Source organism: Tenrec ecaudatus, chromosome 5, assembly GCF_050624435.1.
Source record: "Tenrec ecaudatus isolate mTenEca1 chromosome 5, mTenEca1.hap1, whole genome shotgun sequence".
Classification (NCBI taxonomy): Eukaryota; Metazoa; Chordata; class Mammalia; order Afrosoricida; family Tenrecidae; genus Tenrec; species Tenrec ecaudatus.
In genome coordinates this window covers 184,558,068-184,577,111 of record NC_134534.1, presented here as the reverse complement: position 1 = coordinate 184,577,111, position 19,044 = coordinate 184,558,068, and the positions used below count along the sequence as shown (strand labels likewise).

The following is a 19,044-nucleotide window of genomic DNA, read 5'->3' as shown; positions in this document are numbered from 1 at the left end:
TTCTGTATGATTTCTAATTCTGTGTCTTGTTCCAGCATGGATGCATCATTTTGGGGGTGGGGTGGATGATTTTCTTTTCACATAGAAGGTATTTCCTCTCTAGGAGAATTGGTCTTCAACCTAAACCTTCAACCTAAATCACCTTACCAAATATGAGTGCTATATTTCCAAATCTATTATCTGTGTGATTTCAACAAATGAAGTTGCGATTGTGTTGCCAAAGGGGGCCATAACTCACATTGAATTTCATTCTAAAACTTTGAAACTGACCCCCAAATCGCATTGCTAGTGGGTCTGGCTGTGGAGGGAAGCTTGAAATGTCACGAACTATCCGCATCTGCAAAAGTGGCGATCAGTACTCAAGCCCTGCTGATGGGATTGGAAAATGGTGCATGGACAGTGGAAATGATTATGGGGCTACCTCAAATAGCTGGGCAGAGAAAGACCAGATAAACCAGCAATGAGACTCCTTAATGCACACACACACACACACACACACACACACGAGAAATAAGGACCAGAGCACACTGGGAGGACCATCACAGAAGCTTTGTGGAGACCGCTGCTGCCCTTTATTCCCCACGAAGGAGAGTTCTTATGAAGATCATCAATAAAAACATCGCAGCAGGCTTAGAAGTCTAACCCAAGGCATAAACACACCATCAAACATCACTGAAAATACACAAACAGGAGACAAGACGAAACGGGCCTTCTAAATATTACACACTCACAGGCACCTGAAGATTTCAGCACAAGAGCGAAAAGAACACCCACAGGCCGAGAGCATCTTTCGGCAATGACACAGGAGAAAAGGTTCTAATCTCTAAAATTTATAGAAAATGTCAACACCTCAACAAGAAAACATCAAATAATCTTTTTTTTTTTTTAATGGGAAGAGCACTTGAACGGACACTTCACTAGAGAAGACATTCAGCTGGCCGGAGGACAAAGAAATGCTAATACTCATTAGCCATTAGCGAGCAAAGCTCTCAACATTAATGGCAAAGCTACGCAACAGAAAGCAGCAAGGATGGCAAGGGTACGGAGAGACGCAGACACTCCTGATGGGACTGGGAAAAAATGGTACCTCGACAGTGGGAGAGGGTATTGCGCGTCCTCAAATAGTTGGGAAGGGAAAGACCATATAACCCAGCAATCAGACTACTTAATGCACACACACACACACACGAAAAATAAGAGCCATAACACAAGGAAACACCCCCCTGCCCCCAATAACTGCGTGACAGGAAGACCCTAATTGGCCAGCAGAGGAAGAAGAAACAGGGAAGCACGGACCCACACGTGGGACGGGCAAGGTTAGACAGGGTCACACCTGAAACACACCTCACGTGGGTGAGCCTGGAAAACAGTGTGTGGAGTGAGATTAGTCCATTGCAGAGGACAAACACACAAGCATTGTAGGAGATGGCTACTGGAAAAAAAGTCAAGAAGGGGTTTTCACACTAAAAGAAACATTCTTTGGTGGGTATCAGGTGGGTGGAGAAGGGACTTGAAGTCACTGGCTAGAGGGTAGACAGGCGTTAACTTGGGTAAAGGGGAATGCAACATGCAGTTAAAGGGAAGTTGTCCCCAAAATGATGGAGGCAGGGGAAGAAACCGTGAGGAATCCCAGAGTTAGAGCCAAAGAGGTAAATACTGTTACATACACAATCCCCCAATAACAAAGCTCTACGAGCAGACACGTCAATAGACACACATGCTGAATAGGCATGAGAAAGACAGTGGGTTTACACCTAGAAGTAGATGCATAGGGTATATAGATAAACAGATGAGAGATAGACAAATAGATGAGAGATAGGTTTGGGATCAGGCGATTGTATGTGGACATTCAGTGTGTAACAGATATCTTCAGGGAAGTAATTTTGTGATTAAATTCAGGACAAGTATGCTTCAAGGTTGTAGCCTTTTACCATAATTATTCAAATTAGCTGCTGGGCAAAAGATTTGAGAAGTTGGACTATATGCAGTACAATGTGGCAACGGGATTGGAGGAAGACCCATTAACAATTAGAGATCTACAAATGATATAACCTTGCTTGCTGGATGCTAACGAGATTGGAACCTCTTATCAATGAAAATTAAACACCATCACCTTCAGTGTGATTTACTAATAAACATAAAGAAAACAAAAACCTTTACAGCTGGACCAAGAAACACAGTATGATAAGCAGAGAAAAGACTGACGTCAAGGATTTAAATTTTACTCAGCTACACACACACACACACACACACACACACACACACACCCATGAGAGCAGCAGTCAGTAAATCGAGGGAAAATCTGTCACAAAAGATCTCTTTCAAATGCTATAAAGCAAAGGCATAATCTCAAAGATGAAGGTACATCAAAACATGGTATTTTCAGTTTTGGACAATGCATAGGGAGGGAAAGACTGAGAAAGAATTGGTGCCTTGGAAGAAAGATGCTGGTGAAGAATATTAAATATGCCAAGAATATTAAATATGCCATGTGGTCCACAAATGGAAAATTCATCAGGCCATGTTAAAAATCACATGATATGAATATCAGTTGGTTAAAAGTTTGTACTTCGTAGTCTAAAGTTCTTTTAAAAATAATGTACCATCTTCCACATGCTCAGAACGAGTCTTGTGAAACGACAAGACACAGGCGAAGATCCTGCGAGCTTTGCTCCATCCACACCATGAAGGCTAACTCTGGTTGAAGGAGGCGGCTCTTCTTCAGGCGTGCTTTGAGTGACTCCTGTGTGACTATTTATTCCCGAAGGGCTGATGTGCGTCACTCACCTTCTTCTGAAGCACGTTGATCTTTCTTTCCTTTACTTCTAACATGTCTTTCATGTCTCGGATCTCTCCAGCTAGGGTCCCTTTCTCTTCCGTGAGGTCCTGCAGCTGCTTTGTTTTCTTATTGAGAAAAGATTCTTTCTCTTCCAAACGTAGTCTCAGCGCATCCACCTGAAATCAGAGAAAGGCATGGGTGCTTTTACACAAAGGCTGAGTTTAAAAGTATCTAACACAGATTCAAATGTCATGTGATTGGATGTCACCCTCTTGAAGTTTGCTATAAGTTTATAGAGACATGAAACCCAGGATTGATGAACCTATGGAGACAGTGGGTAGAATAAGGATTTGGGGGGGTATAGTGGTGATGGGAGGGGAGATAACGTCAAGGAGTTCATGTAGCTAAGGAATGTTTGGAAACTGGTTGTGACAGAGTTCTGCACTGTCCTACAGGGTTGCTCTGCATTGGAATCGATTAGATGGAAGAATGTTGTTGGGTTTTTTAAGTTAAGATGCATTCAAAAGATGGAAAGTGAAAACAAATGGTTAAAAAAGAATCAAAGGCTTTGACTTAAGTGTTGGTAACGGGGTACAAGAAGGGAGAAATGTCCTAGAATTGATTTTGGTGATGACGGTGCAACCCTTCTTGATATGACTGAACTACTGAATTGTACAGCTTGTGACTAGATGCCAAAAACGCTGTTTATAATGAAGGAAAGAATGAACGTATGTCAATGTGAAATAAAACATTCCAGTACAGTCGTTTGAGGGCCTGGATGGCGAAAATCGTCAATAAACTTGGTTGCTTATTGAGAGAACAGAGGTTTGAGTCCGCTCAGAGGAAGCTCTGAACACAGGCGTGGTGATCCACTTCTGAAAACTCAGACATGGAGCAACCTGTGCCAACTGGTTTGGGTATCGTTTCTTTACTTTGAGCACAGTAGGTCTGTTTCTTTGCCGTGAACTCCATCCCAGGAACCAAGTCCTCTACTGTGTGTGTCCTCACGGGCAGAGCTACCCAGGTGTTACAGCCTACTCTGGGAATACGGGCCATAAAACATGCCCTGAACATCTGGAAGACTGAGACTGACACGTAGAGAAATGTGTGTGCCAACAGGAAGCAAATGCTCCTGGAGAAAAGACGGTGGAAACAACACTTACTCTCCAGCTTTATGAAGATCTGCTTTTTAAATACTACTACTTATGATTAGAAAGCCGAAGAACACCAAAATAAATCAATAAATAAGGCGATTTATACCTGAGTGCCCACACGGGACCACAGCATGCCTTCCTTTCAAAAGTGAATAAAAAGGAAACGTGAGCATTATTTTAAAACTTTCTGTCCACATGCAATAAGATAACTGAAGCTCTATTTCTAGACTACTCTCATTACATCATAGGGGAAAAAACACTAGCATTGGATAAAAATTAGACAATCCAAAGAATAAAAACCGACAAAAGACCATTTTAAGGTGAATCTTTCTAAATTTTCTTCTAGAATTCTACTTTATTGATTTACATGAATCCTATTTCCATCTCATATTTCTAAATGCCCACCAAGCCAGTGTTAAAAACCAACATAAATAATTGTAGGACAAGTCTGTTTGAAGGATTACCATCCGTCATTAAATGTAATAACAGGCTGTGAGATTTCTAAGGCATTATTATAAGTTGAACAGCAATATTCAGTAACACATTCTTAAGACATTCACTTTTTTAATGGTTGTACAAAAATCTTAGTGCTCTGCTTGACACATGGATGTATGTATGGATTGTGATAAGAGTTGTATGAGCCCCTAATAAAATGATTTTTTTAATCTTAGTACTCTTTTCCAGAATGATTATGATGCTTTTACACCATACCACTATGATTTGTTTTCTCTGGATCATTAGAAATAACTTCTGTGTAAGCAATGTGAAGGTCAGAGTTACATCGACCTGGGGCCCCAAGCATTACATCCTGAAGGATCTCTCTCATCATTCTGGGAGCACGTATAACCCCATGGTTGGTCCCCTGGCGTCAAGAAGGAATATATTACGTGCTGGAACATATAAACATTGAATTCATATATCCAGAGAATCCAAAACTACAGTCCCTAACCACATTTACAGAAAAGTTTCTGCCGGCATTGTTAATCAGCTCAAAGGAAACGTGACCAGTGACAGGTGATGCCGGCTGACAGAATCCTGGCAGATTCGTGTGAAATAGTATTAAGCCGTGAAAAGGGATGAATTGCACAGCCATGCCGCATGGCTGCAGCTCAGCAACAGGCTGAGGGAAAGATGATGCGCTAGAAGCAGCCACACCGACCGCTGGTGACAACAGAGCTGCCGTGGGCGGGGCTGGGTGGTGCACAGAGCTGGCTGCACAGTCACGGGGCCTTATTGCTGTTGTTCTTCCGTTTGACTAGGAGGATGGTGATGCAGGCGGTAGGATTTATACAGCACTAAATTGAAAACTATATTCACATAAAACTAAAGATGAACTCACATCGATGGCAACTTCTGTCGTGAAAGATACCAGAAGAGGAACACAGCCAGGCACCCAAAGTGTCACCCACCTCTGCGAGGAGAAGGAGAAGGAGGCGAGAAGCCTGGGCTGGGGTGGTGGGCACCATGATGGGTAGATTTCACCTTTACCGTCCATGGCAGGGACCTGCAGAAGCAGCCGCGGCGACAGTCAGGATGCACGACGTGAGCTACACATGCAAACCAGCAAGCCAGCTGCTGTCTGGTCACCTCCCGCTCACGGGACCCGTGGGTGGAACGAGGGGAACAGACCCACGTCCCACAGGGGTTCGCGTGGCTGCTTTTCTGAGAGCAGATCTGCAGGCTCTTCTTCTGAAGTGCCTCTGGGTGAGTGACCCTCTAAAGGTTGAGTTCACAGCTGAGCACAGTCGCCATTGACACGACCCCGGGACTCCCACAGGTTCACGCCAGTATGAATAAACCAGGCAGAAAAAGCGAAACGTTCATCGCTTCTGCTGCAGAAGAAAACCCTAGAGATGGGGTCGAGTGGGCAAGGGACTGCTGAATCTCAACCTTGTTGACCCTCTTGCTTCTTCATACCAAGGGCAGGGGACACCTGTATATTAACAAGGCTCACGTCATTGCAGAAAGACACGAGACTCGCATATAATGGGCAAACCTCATAGGTCCATTCCGTGGGTCAGAGTCAGAGGCCATTGGAACAACGGAAAGGGACATCTAGGTTGAGAACCAAGTCAAGTAACTCTCACACACACCCGCCAACCGCAAGCCAGCCTCAATTTCTCCAAGTATAAAGGTGACTGGGAGAATCTTGAAGTAGCTGTCATGGTGATGGCTGGGACTGGTTCTTGGTGGACTATCTCAAGGAAGACGGAAGACATTAGAGCTAGAGGGAGCCATGGGAAAGAGGAGAATCAGAGTAGGATCCCCTCTCCTTCCCCCTTTCCAATAGAATGATGAACGTCGTGTTTCTAATGGTCAAAACGTGACTGGGATTTGGGGAAGTTAGGGAACAGGCCACAAAAGGAGGCTCCAGCAGTGAAGTGGGTGATGGCAAGGACTGGCTCCCGGGGCAGGGTGGCCCTGACTGCTTGTAGAGAGAGGGTGGTGTCAACGACCGGGGGTGGGGTGGGAGTGGCAGAGTCTTCATGTCTGATGGCACTGCCTCATCTCACATGTGCCATAGAGACACAGGGTGGATGAAGGAAGGGAAGAGCCCATCCCCCGGGGCCCTCCCCTCCCCTCCCCTAAATGAAGCTGGGTGCAAACCCGATTCAGCATCCCAGATTCCCGAGTGCCTTATCTTTGTGTTTTGCTCTCTTCCTGTACCAACCCAGAATGAGGAACGTGCTTAGAGTGGGCTCTTCACAGTTATTGGTGAGAAAAGACAAGGTTTGCTTTATGCATAAAGGATGGCATTTGGTGGGTTCCCTAGAATTTGATGTGTTGGGTGGAAGTCTGAATGTGCCAGCCTCTCCCTGGGAGATGTCTGGAAAGTTTTCCAGCCCTGGAAACCCCACAACGCAGTTCTACACCGTCCCCTAGGGTTGCTATGCGTCAGCCTCCACTGGACAGCGATGGGGCCTTTTCTTTTTTTCCTTTGGCCTCGGAAGGGATTCCGTTCAATCAGAGATCAGCACAGTGACCGACCAGACCTCAGGGTACATCAGAAATAGTAATGGCTCATCACCCTCACGTTCTCGTTCTCGAAGCTGGAAGATCTATAGCTGGTCTAAAGGGATCCAATGTCCAAAATGGTGATGTAAGTAAATTACAGCGTAGGAAGCGTGAGACATCTTGGCGAGTGTAGAAAGAGGCTGTCTGTGATAGTGAAGAATATGTATAACATCTGTAATCCTTCTTGCCATACGGAATCCAACCTCTTGCAGGGCTTGGAGGTTCTCTGGGAAGGAAAGCAGAGGGCAAGAATGGTTGTGTCCAGCCCATCCTGGCAGTACCCCAGCTCAACATGGCAGAAAGGAGTCTGTGTCTGCCGAGGCTTCAGAATGGGAGTTCACTGTCCCTGTGCCAAGGAGCATGGACATCACGTCACCAAATCTGAATTGTGCCCGTCAGCCACGTTCGCTCTATTGTGGAGCTTTCCCTTGAGCACAATCACCTGGAGTCAAGAAACAAAGCCCACGGGTTTTTCTCTTTGTTTTTAACTTAAGACAAAAACTGACCTGAACAGCATCCAATTCTTAACCACCCTCAGCCCCGTCTGCAGTAAGCACATATGACATCATTTCTACAGTCAAGGTTGAACTTCCAGATGGTGTGATACACAGGCCTGCCGATGAACAGAAGAGTGCACGGGGTGAAGAACAAGGAAGACCATATTCCCCTAAACATGAAGATGTCTAATCCCAAACTGGGTATTCATGGGCGGGATCAGAGCTCCCTGTGCTGCAGCCTCGCTGTGCAATGTGCAGCACTTGTGAGCACACCGCAAAGCCTTGATGCCCAGATCGTATTGCAAACGTCAGGGAGAGACATAAGCGTTCCAATGTTTGGGAATATGAAATACCTTTCTTTGCCTCTTCACTCAACACTACATCATTTGAGAGCCCCGACTCTCTCCCGCTCACATTTTGGCAGTTGACCCAATAATAAAGCTTGGCAAAGCTCAGAGCAACATCATTTCCCAGAAAAACAAAATACAATCAGAAGCGTACGATATGCTCAGTACACAAAGGCACGTAGGTTGAATTTCCAATTTTTATGTACAATCTAACCATGTGGGAACAAGTCAACTAATGTTAAAGCTAGGAGAATTATTCTTTCCTTCTGATGCAGCTGAATGTGTGTGTGTGTGTGTGTGTGTGTGTGTGTGTGTGTGTGTGTGTGTGAAAGAGCACTTAACGTATGAGAGTTTCACCTTTTATCTGGCAGTATAAAACATAAAACATTTGTTACCACTTCAGTTCCAGGTAATAACTTTCAAGCAAAGAGTCATGGCAACGAACTTGGCAAAAATTGCCAAAATCAGAGTAAAGCGTTATTAATCTTCATGTCAGCACCCAGGAATTGTAAGCAGTGCCAGTGGTGAGGTCTGCTTCGGGCAGCTCAATGCCTAAGTGTCCCGACCTTTCTACCGTATTTTATGTGCGCCTTCAGAAGCAGTTTCAGGGTTGTGACTAAATACTAAGTGCTACTTGGTGTGCCATAAATAATCTTTCTCTTTTTGTTAGAAATCTAATGGTTCGTTTCAGTCTTAAAATGACTACTGCCACACTAGGGCGAGGGGGGAATAAAACAATGCGAGGGAGAAAAAGAAGCGGCTTAAATTTTTTCACAGATTAAATACTACTTCCTTGACAGTGCTTCAGAACTTGAAGGAACGTACTAGCACAAAGCGCAACTTTGAAAGGCAGTTGGGACACTCACGAAAGTTCAAGGCAGAGGTCTCTCACCCGCAGAGCTTCCTGTGTTTGCATGTCTCAATAGTCACGCGGGTCAAGGTGAGACTTGAATGAGATTCAACCCACAATCATTCAAAGGAAAAAGCACTTTCAAAGTTGGGCATATGCATCACGCCCACCCCACCTCCAAAGACTCAAACACGGGAACAACCATCTCTCCCTCGCATGCCCTTTCCTGTCCCCACTCGACAGTGGGCAGCCAGCCCGTCCAGACCCCTTTGCAGGAAGAAGGAGGCACCGCGCTGGGTTCATGAAAGCAAAGTGGAGCCAAGGTCCACCACTTCCTGCCAGAGGTGTAGTAGAGGCTGAGTGCCATCCCCACTCGGCTCCTTTCTAGGAGACCTTGATTTCCCGGATGGGCACGCTGTAAAATGGTGGAACGCCATAAACTTGGTTCTCGAGTGAAATCGAATCTGCTCTTTCTTCCTCCACCCACTTGGATGGCACTGGAAATGGACCCTTGTACTGTGAAACCACTGAGGTGTTGGGCTACCCAGTTACAAAAATAGACTTCCTTTCACCAAGGCCCTTGTCTATGTAATAAGAACAATGAAATCGCTGTGTGTAATGTGATGAAATAAATTTCCCTGTCACACGGAATAAGAACAGCATCAGGCTGCTTATGTAAAACAGGTTGCTGCGAGTCAGCCACTGTCGAGCTGGGCCCCGACTCATTGCAGCCCTATGGAAGGCAAAGCTGCCCAGGCCCTGACTGGTGGCAGAGCAGAGCACTGGGCCAGGCAGGCTCTTCTTTCCCTGCTTCTCACATCCATCTTCGTGCAGAAGCGCCATAGAGATGTGCTTAGAATCATCAATATGCAAGCATTCCTGAACACGGGTCCAGTGGTGGCTACACATGGGGTGGACACGCTGGGAATTTAAATGGGTCTCTCACAAGGAGGGTGAACATTCCATCCCAGAACCGCCTTCCAACTTCAGGTATTTGCTCCCCATTCAATGCCTCACTTCCCTACTCACTGGAAATCGAACCCTAAGGCTGTGACAGCTATGCCCATGCTTTTTCAACAACTCATCTGCGACCAATTGTGTTCGTCTGGGTTGACCAGAGAAACAAATCCGGGATGCTCATATGTGTTTAATAGAGAACTTTATATCAAACAGTAATTGTATATCAAGAAAATATCTCAATCCAGTCCAGATCAAGTTCGTAAGTCTGAAATTACCCCATGTGGCCAATATCAGTCTATAATACCTCTTCACAGACTCATGCAGCATATGCAGTGGAGGATCACAGGCCAGTGGGTGGAAGGTCTTGTGGATCCAGTGCTGGTGGGAACATCTCAGCGCTGGCGTGGGTCTCCATGTGGCTCCTCCAGCCCCAGTGCCCTGGTTTCATCGGCGTAGTTCCATGTGGCTTGCCAGCAGGAAGACGAAGCCAAGCAAGAGTGTGTCTCCAAATGAGGTCATCCAGCTGCGACCTGATTGACAGGCTAAACTCCACCCCTTCACTCTTAAATAGTCTCAAGTTGACACCAGATTATGTAACTATCACACCAACATTATGCTTAGCTCAAGATTCACACGCCGGATGCCCTTGCGACCCACAGGTTGTACAGCTCTTCATCAAGAGGGCAAGCCCTGCTGGAAGGCAGACTGGGTTTCAGAAACAGTTTTGCCGCCAACCAGCATTACAGAGGAACCCTGGAGGTGGAGCAGTTACACATCGGGCTGCTACCCACAATGTCCACAGTTCGAAACCACCAGATTCCACAGGAGAAAGACGGAGCTTTCTACTCCCATAAAGAGTTACAATCTCAGGAATTCACAGGGGCCATTGTATAGGGTCTATAGGGCCACGTGAGTTGGCGTCAACCGAATGGTAGTGAGTCTGGTGTGGATTTTGAAGAGCACAGCTCTAAGCAAATTCCCACTCTCTTTCCCAAGCCTGTTTCCTCACCAGGACATTGTGACCTTCTTTGCATTCTTCCCTGGGGAGGGGTCCTTGCTTACTCCCTTGGGTCTTAAATGATTTTGGTCCATGCAAAGTTAGGCAATCTTTGATAAAATGAATTAGATACAGTTACCTCGTTTAAGCCTAAGAACATGCCTGGTTGTACAAAGAAATGGTTTCAAACTTTGCTGCCTCATCGATTCTGACTCACCAAGACCCTATAGGACCGAGTAGAATTGTTCCATACGGTTTCCAAGGCTGTACATATTTATGAAAGCTGGCTGGCTCACCCTTACCCTGTGGAGTGGCTCCTGGGTTTAAACTGCTAACCTCTTGCTTCATAACAGAGTGCTTACCCTCTCTGCTGCCAGGACTACTTTCTTTGTCTTAAAGGTTACCACGAGTCTAGAGCAAGAGCGACAGGTGCCTTCCTAATCTCCGACATCTGGTGTTGATGCCAAGTTGCTGCGAGCATCTTGGGGGTTCCAACTCTCCACGACCTGTAGGACAGGGTAGAACTGGTTCTTAGGGTTTCCCCTAGGCTGAAGTCAGTATCTGAGCCTATGACCAGGTCGTTTCTGCCGCAGGGCGGCTAGTAACTTCAACCCGCCAAACCTTTGGGTTCAAAGGCAAGTGCTGAACCAGTCTGCCATGAGGACTCCAACATGTCCCAAAGAAAGAAAATACACTATCACCAGTTCTGACTCATAGTTAGTAGCCCACTATAGGACTCTCCTGTAGGGTTGCCGAAGATGTAAATCTATATGGGAATGATCTGCTACATCTTTTCCATGCAGAGGGCCCAGGGACCTTTAACTGCCAGCCTTTCACTTAGTAGCCAAGTGGCATAATGGCTATATGTTGGGCTGATAACTGCAAGGTCAGCAGTTCAAAACCACCAACCATCTCTATGGGAGAAAGATATGGTTTCTACACTACACATAGTTACAATCACAGAAAACCACAGGGAAGAGTTCTACCCTGTCCGACAGGGTCACTATGAGTTGGCACCGATTCCATGACAAAGACCCAAGGCAGAGTTCACACAAGGAGCAGCAGCACCCTAGGGAACAAATGTAAGGATGAAAGATGAAAACTTTGGGAGCTCAGAGAGGGAAACTGAAGGAGCAGGACACTCATAAGCGTATCACAACTCTGAATTTCTATTTGGATAGACAAGTAGCTAGGTGGACAGCACTTTCTTGCAACATTCTTGACTGGCAAATACGCACGCTCACTGAACTTTCTGCAAGGGCCAGGGTCTTGGGTACAAGCCTCCCACGTGTCAGGAGCATAAGGTGTTGCAAGCAAAAGGGATAAAAACAGTACTGCCTTCATCAAGTTATTTGAGGAGAGAATTGGCTAGCACTGGCACCTACAAACACTCACTACATGACTTGCTATGTTAGACCTTCATAGTCTGTGTTCCATGAACTCTAATAATTTATATGCTGTGGAAAGGCAATCGCAATTGCTAATCGAAAGCCTTCAAGCCTAACAATAATAGAGGACTAGTAATTAACATTATTTGATCTGTACTGAGTGTTATATGGGGGGCCTGGTGGCTTAGTGGTTGTGTGTCAGGTTGCTATCCACAAGGCCCTCAGTTCAAGACTCTCAACTGCTTCATGGGAGAAAGATGGGGCTTTCTACTCCCATAAAGTGTTACAGTCTCAGAAACTCACAAGGGCAGTTCTACCCTCTCTTATAAGGTATCTATTGTCAGCATCAACTTGATGGCAGTGAATTTGACTTAGGGTGCTATAGTGCCTGTTATTATTTAAAAATAGTTCTACACACACTGCCTGTTATGTGTGGCAATGGGAAGATGGGAAGCATTTCTAATCAGGCGAGTGGATCGGTGCATTTTTCCACCCCCTCCTGCATCCACTTCCAGTGGTAGCTAATTAACTTATGCATGATTCATGAAAAGCTGATGATCCAGACTCAACTGCCAAAAGTGCCTGGATCTTCTTTTGAGGAGAAGAACACCTGAACAATTGATCAGAAGTATAATGTATGGTAGTAGGGATTTCTCATGGATGTCTGTGCTGGGTAGACTGGTTAGGAATATTTCCACTTTGTAGAATTGCAGAACATACCCAATTCAAAGAACCTGACAAGTGGGTAAAGCAGAGTATGAAAATGAAGGGCATGCTCAAGGCGATGGGCTGGCCCACTCGTGCCATGCACCCACACTCGGAAAGGTGGCTCAAGACCAGGCAACATGGCGGCCTGTCATACACAGGTCAACCTGAGTCGAAGCCAGCTTGCCAGTCCCTGATAAACTTGAAGTAATGTCTGGGCAGCAGTGGGTGAAACAAGGACATGAGGGGCACCACAATTTTTGTGGGAAGACTCTGCTATCTTTCCATTCCATTTCCATGAACTTTTGGAAGCCTCCGGGTAGTATGGGGCTAGCATTTCCAGGGCTGGAGATATACGAGGTGTATGCATGGGCTAGAAATGTGACACAGGTATGTCGACTTACCCAGGAATGGGTCTGTTAAACAGTGTGCCCAAGGGAAACACGAGGCGAGTCACACCTGTGATTGTGTTCCAGTGGTGACATTTAAAAAGGAAAAGAAGGTGACGTTAATTTTTAAAATATAATTATCCTATTAAACCTGAGATCTCATTTAATATGAAATCATTATGAAAAAAAGTATCAGTGGTATTTTCCATTCTTTTTGTTTTACGCCTTCAAGTCCAGTGTTCATTTTACACTTCACAGTGCACTTCACTTTGGAATGGTCGCATTGAAGTGTTCAATTGCCACTTGGACCATTGCAGGATCAGGGAGATGACTCAATAAGGTAGGTAATCATGGTCTTAGATGTGCTTACTTGCTAAAATGTGGTGAACAATTTCACAACAAGTTTTTTTAATCATTTTATTGAGAGTGCGTACAACTCATCAAAATTCATCCATGGTGTCAAGCACATTTGTACATTTCTTGCCATCACATTTTCAAAACATTTTCTTTCTACTTGAGCCCTTGGTATCAGCTTCTCAGTATTTCCCCCTCCCTCTCCCACCCTCCCTTCCTCATGAACCCTTGATAATTTATAATTTTTTTCATGTCATATACTGAATGATGTCTACCTTCACCCACTTTTCTGTCATCCATCCCCCTGGGAAGGGTTATAAGTAGATCATTATGATTGGTTCCCCCTCTCTCCTCCCCCTACCCCTTACCCTCCTGGTATGGCTACTCTCAATATTGGTCCTGAGGGGTTTATTTATCTGTCCTGTATTCCCTTTGTTTCCAGCTCTTATCTGTACCCATATACATGCTCTGGTCTAGCCAAATTTGTAAGGTAAAATTGGGGTCATGATAGTGGGGGGAGGCATTAAAGAACCAGAGGAAAGTTGTATGTTTCATCACTACTACACAGCACCCTGACTGCCTCATCTCCTCCACAAGACCCTTCTGTAAGGGAATGTCTAATTACCTATAGATGGGCTTTGGGTCTCCACTCTGCACTCCCCCTCATTCACAATGATATGATTTTTTTGTTATGGGTCTTTGATGCCTGATACCTGATCCTATCAGCACCTCATGATCACACAGGCTGGTGTGCTTCCTCCATGTGGGCTTTGTTGCTTCTCAGCTAGATGGCTGCTAGTTTATCTTCAAGCCTTTAAGACCCCAGATGGTATATCTTTTGACAGCTGAGCACCATCAGCTTTTCTTTTCTTTTCTTTTTTTTACCACATTTGCTATGCACCCACTTTGTCTTCAGGGATAGTGTCAGGAAGGTGAGCATCCTGGATAGAGCACGGTGTTCTTGCATTGAGGGAGCACTTGAGTAGAGGCCCAATGTCCATCTGCTACTTTAATACTAAACCTATAAACATATGTATGTAGATCTATTTCCCCATCATCTTATATACATATATTTGCATATGTACATGCCTGTATGTAGACCTCTATAAATGTCCTTTGCCTCTTAGTTCTTTCCTCTATTTGCTTTTACTTTCCTCTTGTCCCACTATAATATTCAGCCTTCATTTGGGTTTCAGTAATTCCTGTCGGTTACATTGCCCTTGATCAAGCCCTACCAGGCCTCCTACACCCTCCTCGCCATTGATTTTGGATCACTTGTTGTTCCCTTGTCCCTGGGTCTGTTAACATCCACTTCCTTTTCCCTGCTTACCCCTCTCCAATGTTCCCCCGGAACCATTGGTCCTGTTGTTTTCTCCTCCAGATGTTTATCCTGCCTATCTTATTCACCTCGTCTTTAAAGTCATCTTAAAAGCAAAAAAATAAAATAAAATGGGATAGTGTAACTAGTAAAGAGTGTCTGCTTTGAACAATACACTCTTTCAAAAATGATATATAAGACTTCCAGTGGATGAGAGAAACCCAAAATAGAAGAGTCAAGAGCAGAGGGTTCATGGGAGTGGGGCTGGAAGGAGGCTGAGGATGACTGCAATCAAGGTCCTTGAAGCCATTGTTGAGCTGATGCGTGTTTATGTCCTGCTGTGTAGATGCTCAACTCTTTAAAACTACCGTTTCCTACCAATAATAGCTAATGATGGCCGAAATATTGTCAGAGAATAAAATGTTTCAACAGCCATCTAAGGGAGCGGTCTGTCTCTTGCCCTTGTGCTTGGGTGATGGCAAGGGGCAGTCAAGTCTACTCCGACTTCTGCAGCCATTTCTATTTCATAGTTTGCTTCTCTGAAAGTGTACTTTTTTTTCTGAAAAAAGACAAAACTTTTTATTGTAAATTGGGTTGGAGGTTTATAGATGCTGGCAGTTTTCCAATGAACAATGTATACATATTTTGCTTCGTGTACCTGTTGCAAGGCCCGCAGTGTAACCTCACTTATTCCATGCCCCACCTCTGCTTCCTGTTGCTATTCCTTCTCACCGTCTGACGCTTGTGAATTTTGTCCTTGGCAGATGCTGCCCATTTGAACTCCCATGGTTGATGATTCTGCAGAGTATACGCCACACTAGTACTATTGCTCCCCTTACAGGTCTACATATAATTTAGTGGAAATTGAGCCGTAAGGTGAATTCATTTCCAGACCTCAAGTGCACAAAGAGCCACAGTCAGGGGTCTTCCAGTCACTATTAAACAGCAATCTCAGCCTCTTTTATGATGTTGAGATTTGTTCCACATGTTTCTCTCCCTCTCTAGGACCCTCTGACCTGCTGCCTTTTTGAGCATCCAGTAGTGGTGGGTGGGCACTGTCTAGTTCTTCTGGTCCTAAGGTTGTGAAGACTGAAATTCTCATTGTCAGTTCATGGAACTCTGTTTCCACGGGTCTTGGATTCTGTCACTCATTTGTCCTCCTAACAACTGTTGCACCTTAAATGGATGTTCAAGGGCTTAGAAGACCCAAGACCCTACTGATCAAATTAGGGTGCTGAACATCGCCAATGTGTCTTATATTGTGTCAACTGAGTTTGGTGATTGGAGCCCTGAGACACAATGATTCATTGCCTCAAGATTTTTGGTTCTAAGAAAATTCAAAACTTCACCCTCTGATTGAGGAAGTAAATGAGCAGAACAAACATTTGGTTATTTCTAAGAAGTTTTCATAACTTTTCTTCCATATGATGAAGTAAAGAATTGAGCAGAAAACTTCAAAATGCAGCTTGAAAAGACAACTTAGAGGATTATAATGAAATGTACAAAGACCTGGAGTCATAAAATCAGAGAAAGAACATGTTTGCCAAATGGCAAGCTGAAAGAATTAAACAAAGCATCCCAGCCCCAAGGTGAAATGTTGAAGGAGTCCATGGACAAAATATTGATCAATGTAAGAAACATCAGAAGAAGAAGGAAGATTTGATACAATTGATACCTGGATTGTTGTAAGAGCGGTAAGAGCCCCCCATAAAATGATGTATTAAAACAGAGAAGAAAAGAAAAATGCACCTGCAATGATCCACTTTCCAAATTTTTTTTAAAGGAAGAAATACACAGTCACTGTAAAAAGAATTGGTCGACATTCATCCATTCCAACAGCTAACACAGAGCTAGGACCAATGGCGTACTGAAGGTTAGTGAGAATAAAGACTGCAGGAATTGATGTTCTACCAATTGAAATGTTTCCATAAACTGATTAAACTTTGGAACCACACACCTGGCTATGCCAAGAAGTTTGGGAGACAGCTAACTAGCTGACAGACAGGAAGAGATTCATAGTTATGCCTATGCCAAAGACAGGTGACAAAGCAACATGCAGAAATTAACAAATGGTAGCCTTATCACCTCAGGCAGGTAAAATGAGGCTGATGGCGATTCAAAAGCAGTTGCAGCAGGGCACTGCCAGGGCGTTGCTGGCAATTCAAGGCAGGCTCAGAAGAGAATATGGGCTGAGGGGTATCATTGCTGATGTTAGGTGGATCTTAGCTCCAACAGAGAATGCTAGAAAGCTGTTTACTTGTGTTTTACTGACCGTGCAAAGACATTCCACTGTGTGGATCATAACAACCGAAGGGTGATATTGAGAAGAGTGGGAGAGCCCTGCAGAACCTATCCGTAGACCAAGGGGCGGGATTCCAAATACAACAATAGAATGTTGTATGGTTTGCAGGCAGGAAACTGTGCATCGCAGTGGTATTCTTTCATCACATTGACCCGTTCGATCTGAATGTTGAACACGTAATCAGAGGTGCTGGACTCCGTGAGGAAGGCAACCTTGGGAACAGAGGAAGCCTGGTTATCAACCAGCAATACACAGGTGACATAACCTTGCCTGTTGAAAGCTAGAAGGCATTGATGCACTTGCTGATGAAAATCAAAAACAGCCTTGAGTATGGATTGCAACTTGAAGTAAAGAAAAGAAAAATTCTCACAACTGGACCAACAGAAAACATGATAAACAGAGACAACGTAGACGCTGTCAAGGGTTTCATCTTGCTTGGCTCCACAATCAAAGCTGGCTCCACAATAAAAGGATCAGCCAAGAAAAGAAACAAGGTATTTTATTAGGTAAATCTGCTGCATAAAACCTCTTTAAAGTAATAACAGACCAGCATGTCATTTTGAAGACTAAGGTGTGCCTGACCAGAGCCTTGTTTCTTTTCAATTGCCTCATATGCACGTGAATGTTGGGCAACGAAGACGCCACAAAGGAACAGATGGGTTTTGATCATGGTGCTAGAGAAGAATATTCAAAGCGCCTGTCAAAAGAACAAACAAATTTGTCTTTGAAGAAGTAGAACTAGAATGCTAAGAAACATAACTCGTAAGTACGGCCTGACTCATCTCAAATAATTTGAACATATCATCAGGGGAGACCAGTTCGTTGAAAAGGCCATCATGCTTAGCCAAATAGAGAATCCGCAAAAAAGAAGACAACCATCAAAGAGACAGACTGACAAAGCAACTGTGACAATGGGCTTAGGCATAGTAATTATGAAGTTGTCGCAGGACTCGCCCCAGTTCTGTTCTACTGTACATACAGCCAACATGAGAACAGACTGTACAACACCTAAAACCCAGTAACACGCTCCACCATTATCATGTATGTGTTTGAGCAAAGGTAAACGCCCTGTGTCACACACACCACACACACACACACCCCTACTCTCCCTCTCATACCCAGTCGGCCTGTGTGTCTGTCTGCATCCATTCACAGGTCAGAGTTATGCTAGGGGTTACCTCTGCGGAGTTTACCCACGGCATTCCTCCCAGTGTCTTTCCTTACAACCACCATTTCTTGCTGGCCTCTCTGTGATTGTTTCCTGCCTCCCGCTTCACTCAGTTTAGCATGCATCTACTCTCTAGTCAGGAATTTATTGGCCCTTTCTCTCCAGCCCTTGATAACCATTAAGTAATGTTTCCTTTCATTTGAAAACCTTTCCTTAAATTGTTTATTGATCATTTTACTGGGGGCTCTTACAGAAATTATAACAACCTATAAATCACTTATATCAGGTGAACTCCTATGGATGCTGCCATCATCATTTTCAACACATTTTCTTTCTACTTGAGCCCCTTGATATAGGCACTTCTTTATTCCCTCCCTCCCCCACCCTACCACCCTTGTGAACCTTTCATAAATTATATACACGCATACACACATATATATATGTATATATATATATATATATCTTCTACCATCCAAGGTATCCCTTCACCCAGAGTTCTGCCACCCAGAGTCCTTTGAGGGGGTGATATATTCATCATTGCTATCAGTTCCTCCTTCCTCCCAAATGCCCCACACCCTTTCCTGTACCCACATGGAATCATTACTCCCATTACTGCTTCTGAGGGGTTTATTTTCCTGGATTCCATGTATTGAAAGTTCTTATCTGTACCAATGTACATACGCACATACCCCAGTCTAGCAGGATTTGTGAGGTCAAACTTGGCATGATAGTGGAGGAGGAAGCATTACAGAACTAGAGGAATGTTGTGTGTTTCACTGGTGCTGCATTGCACCCTGGAGGAGTAACCCCTTCCTTCCATG

General features: G+C 44.6%; 1 protein-coding gene across 1 annotated transcript in view; it reads right to left on the bottom strand.

Annotated features, from left to right (window-relative positions):
• The window catches only part of ERC2 (ELKS/RAB6-interacting/CAST family member 2), a 763,082-nt gene that overhangs the window by 369,426 nt on the left and 374,612 nt on the right, over positions 1-19,044 (bottom strand). Inside the window, exon 6 of the mRNA XM_075550919.1 lies at positions 2,788-2,955. Coding sequence (XP_075407034.1) covers positions 2,788-2,955 — 168 coding nt within the window. The remainder of the gene's footprint in view (positions 1-2,787; positions 2,956-19,044) is intronic.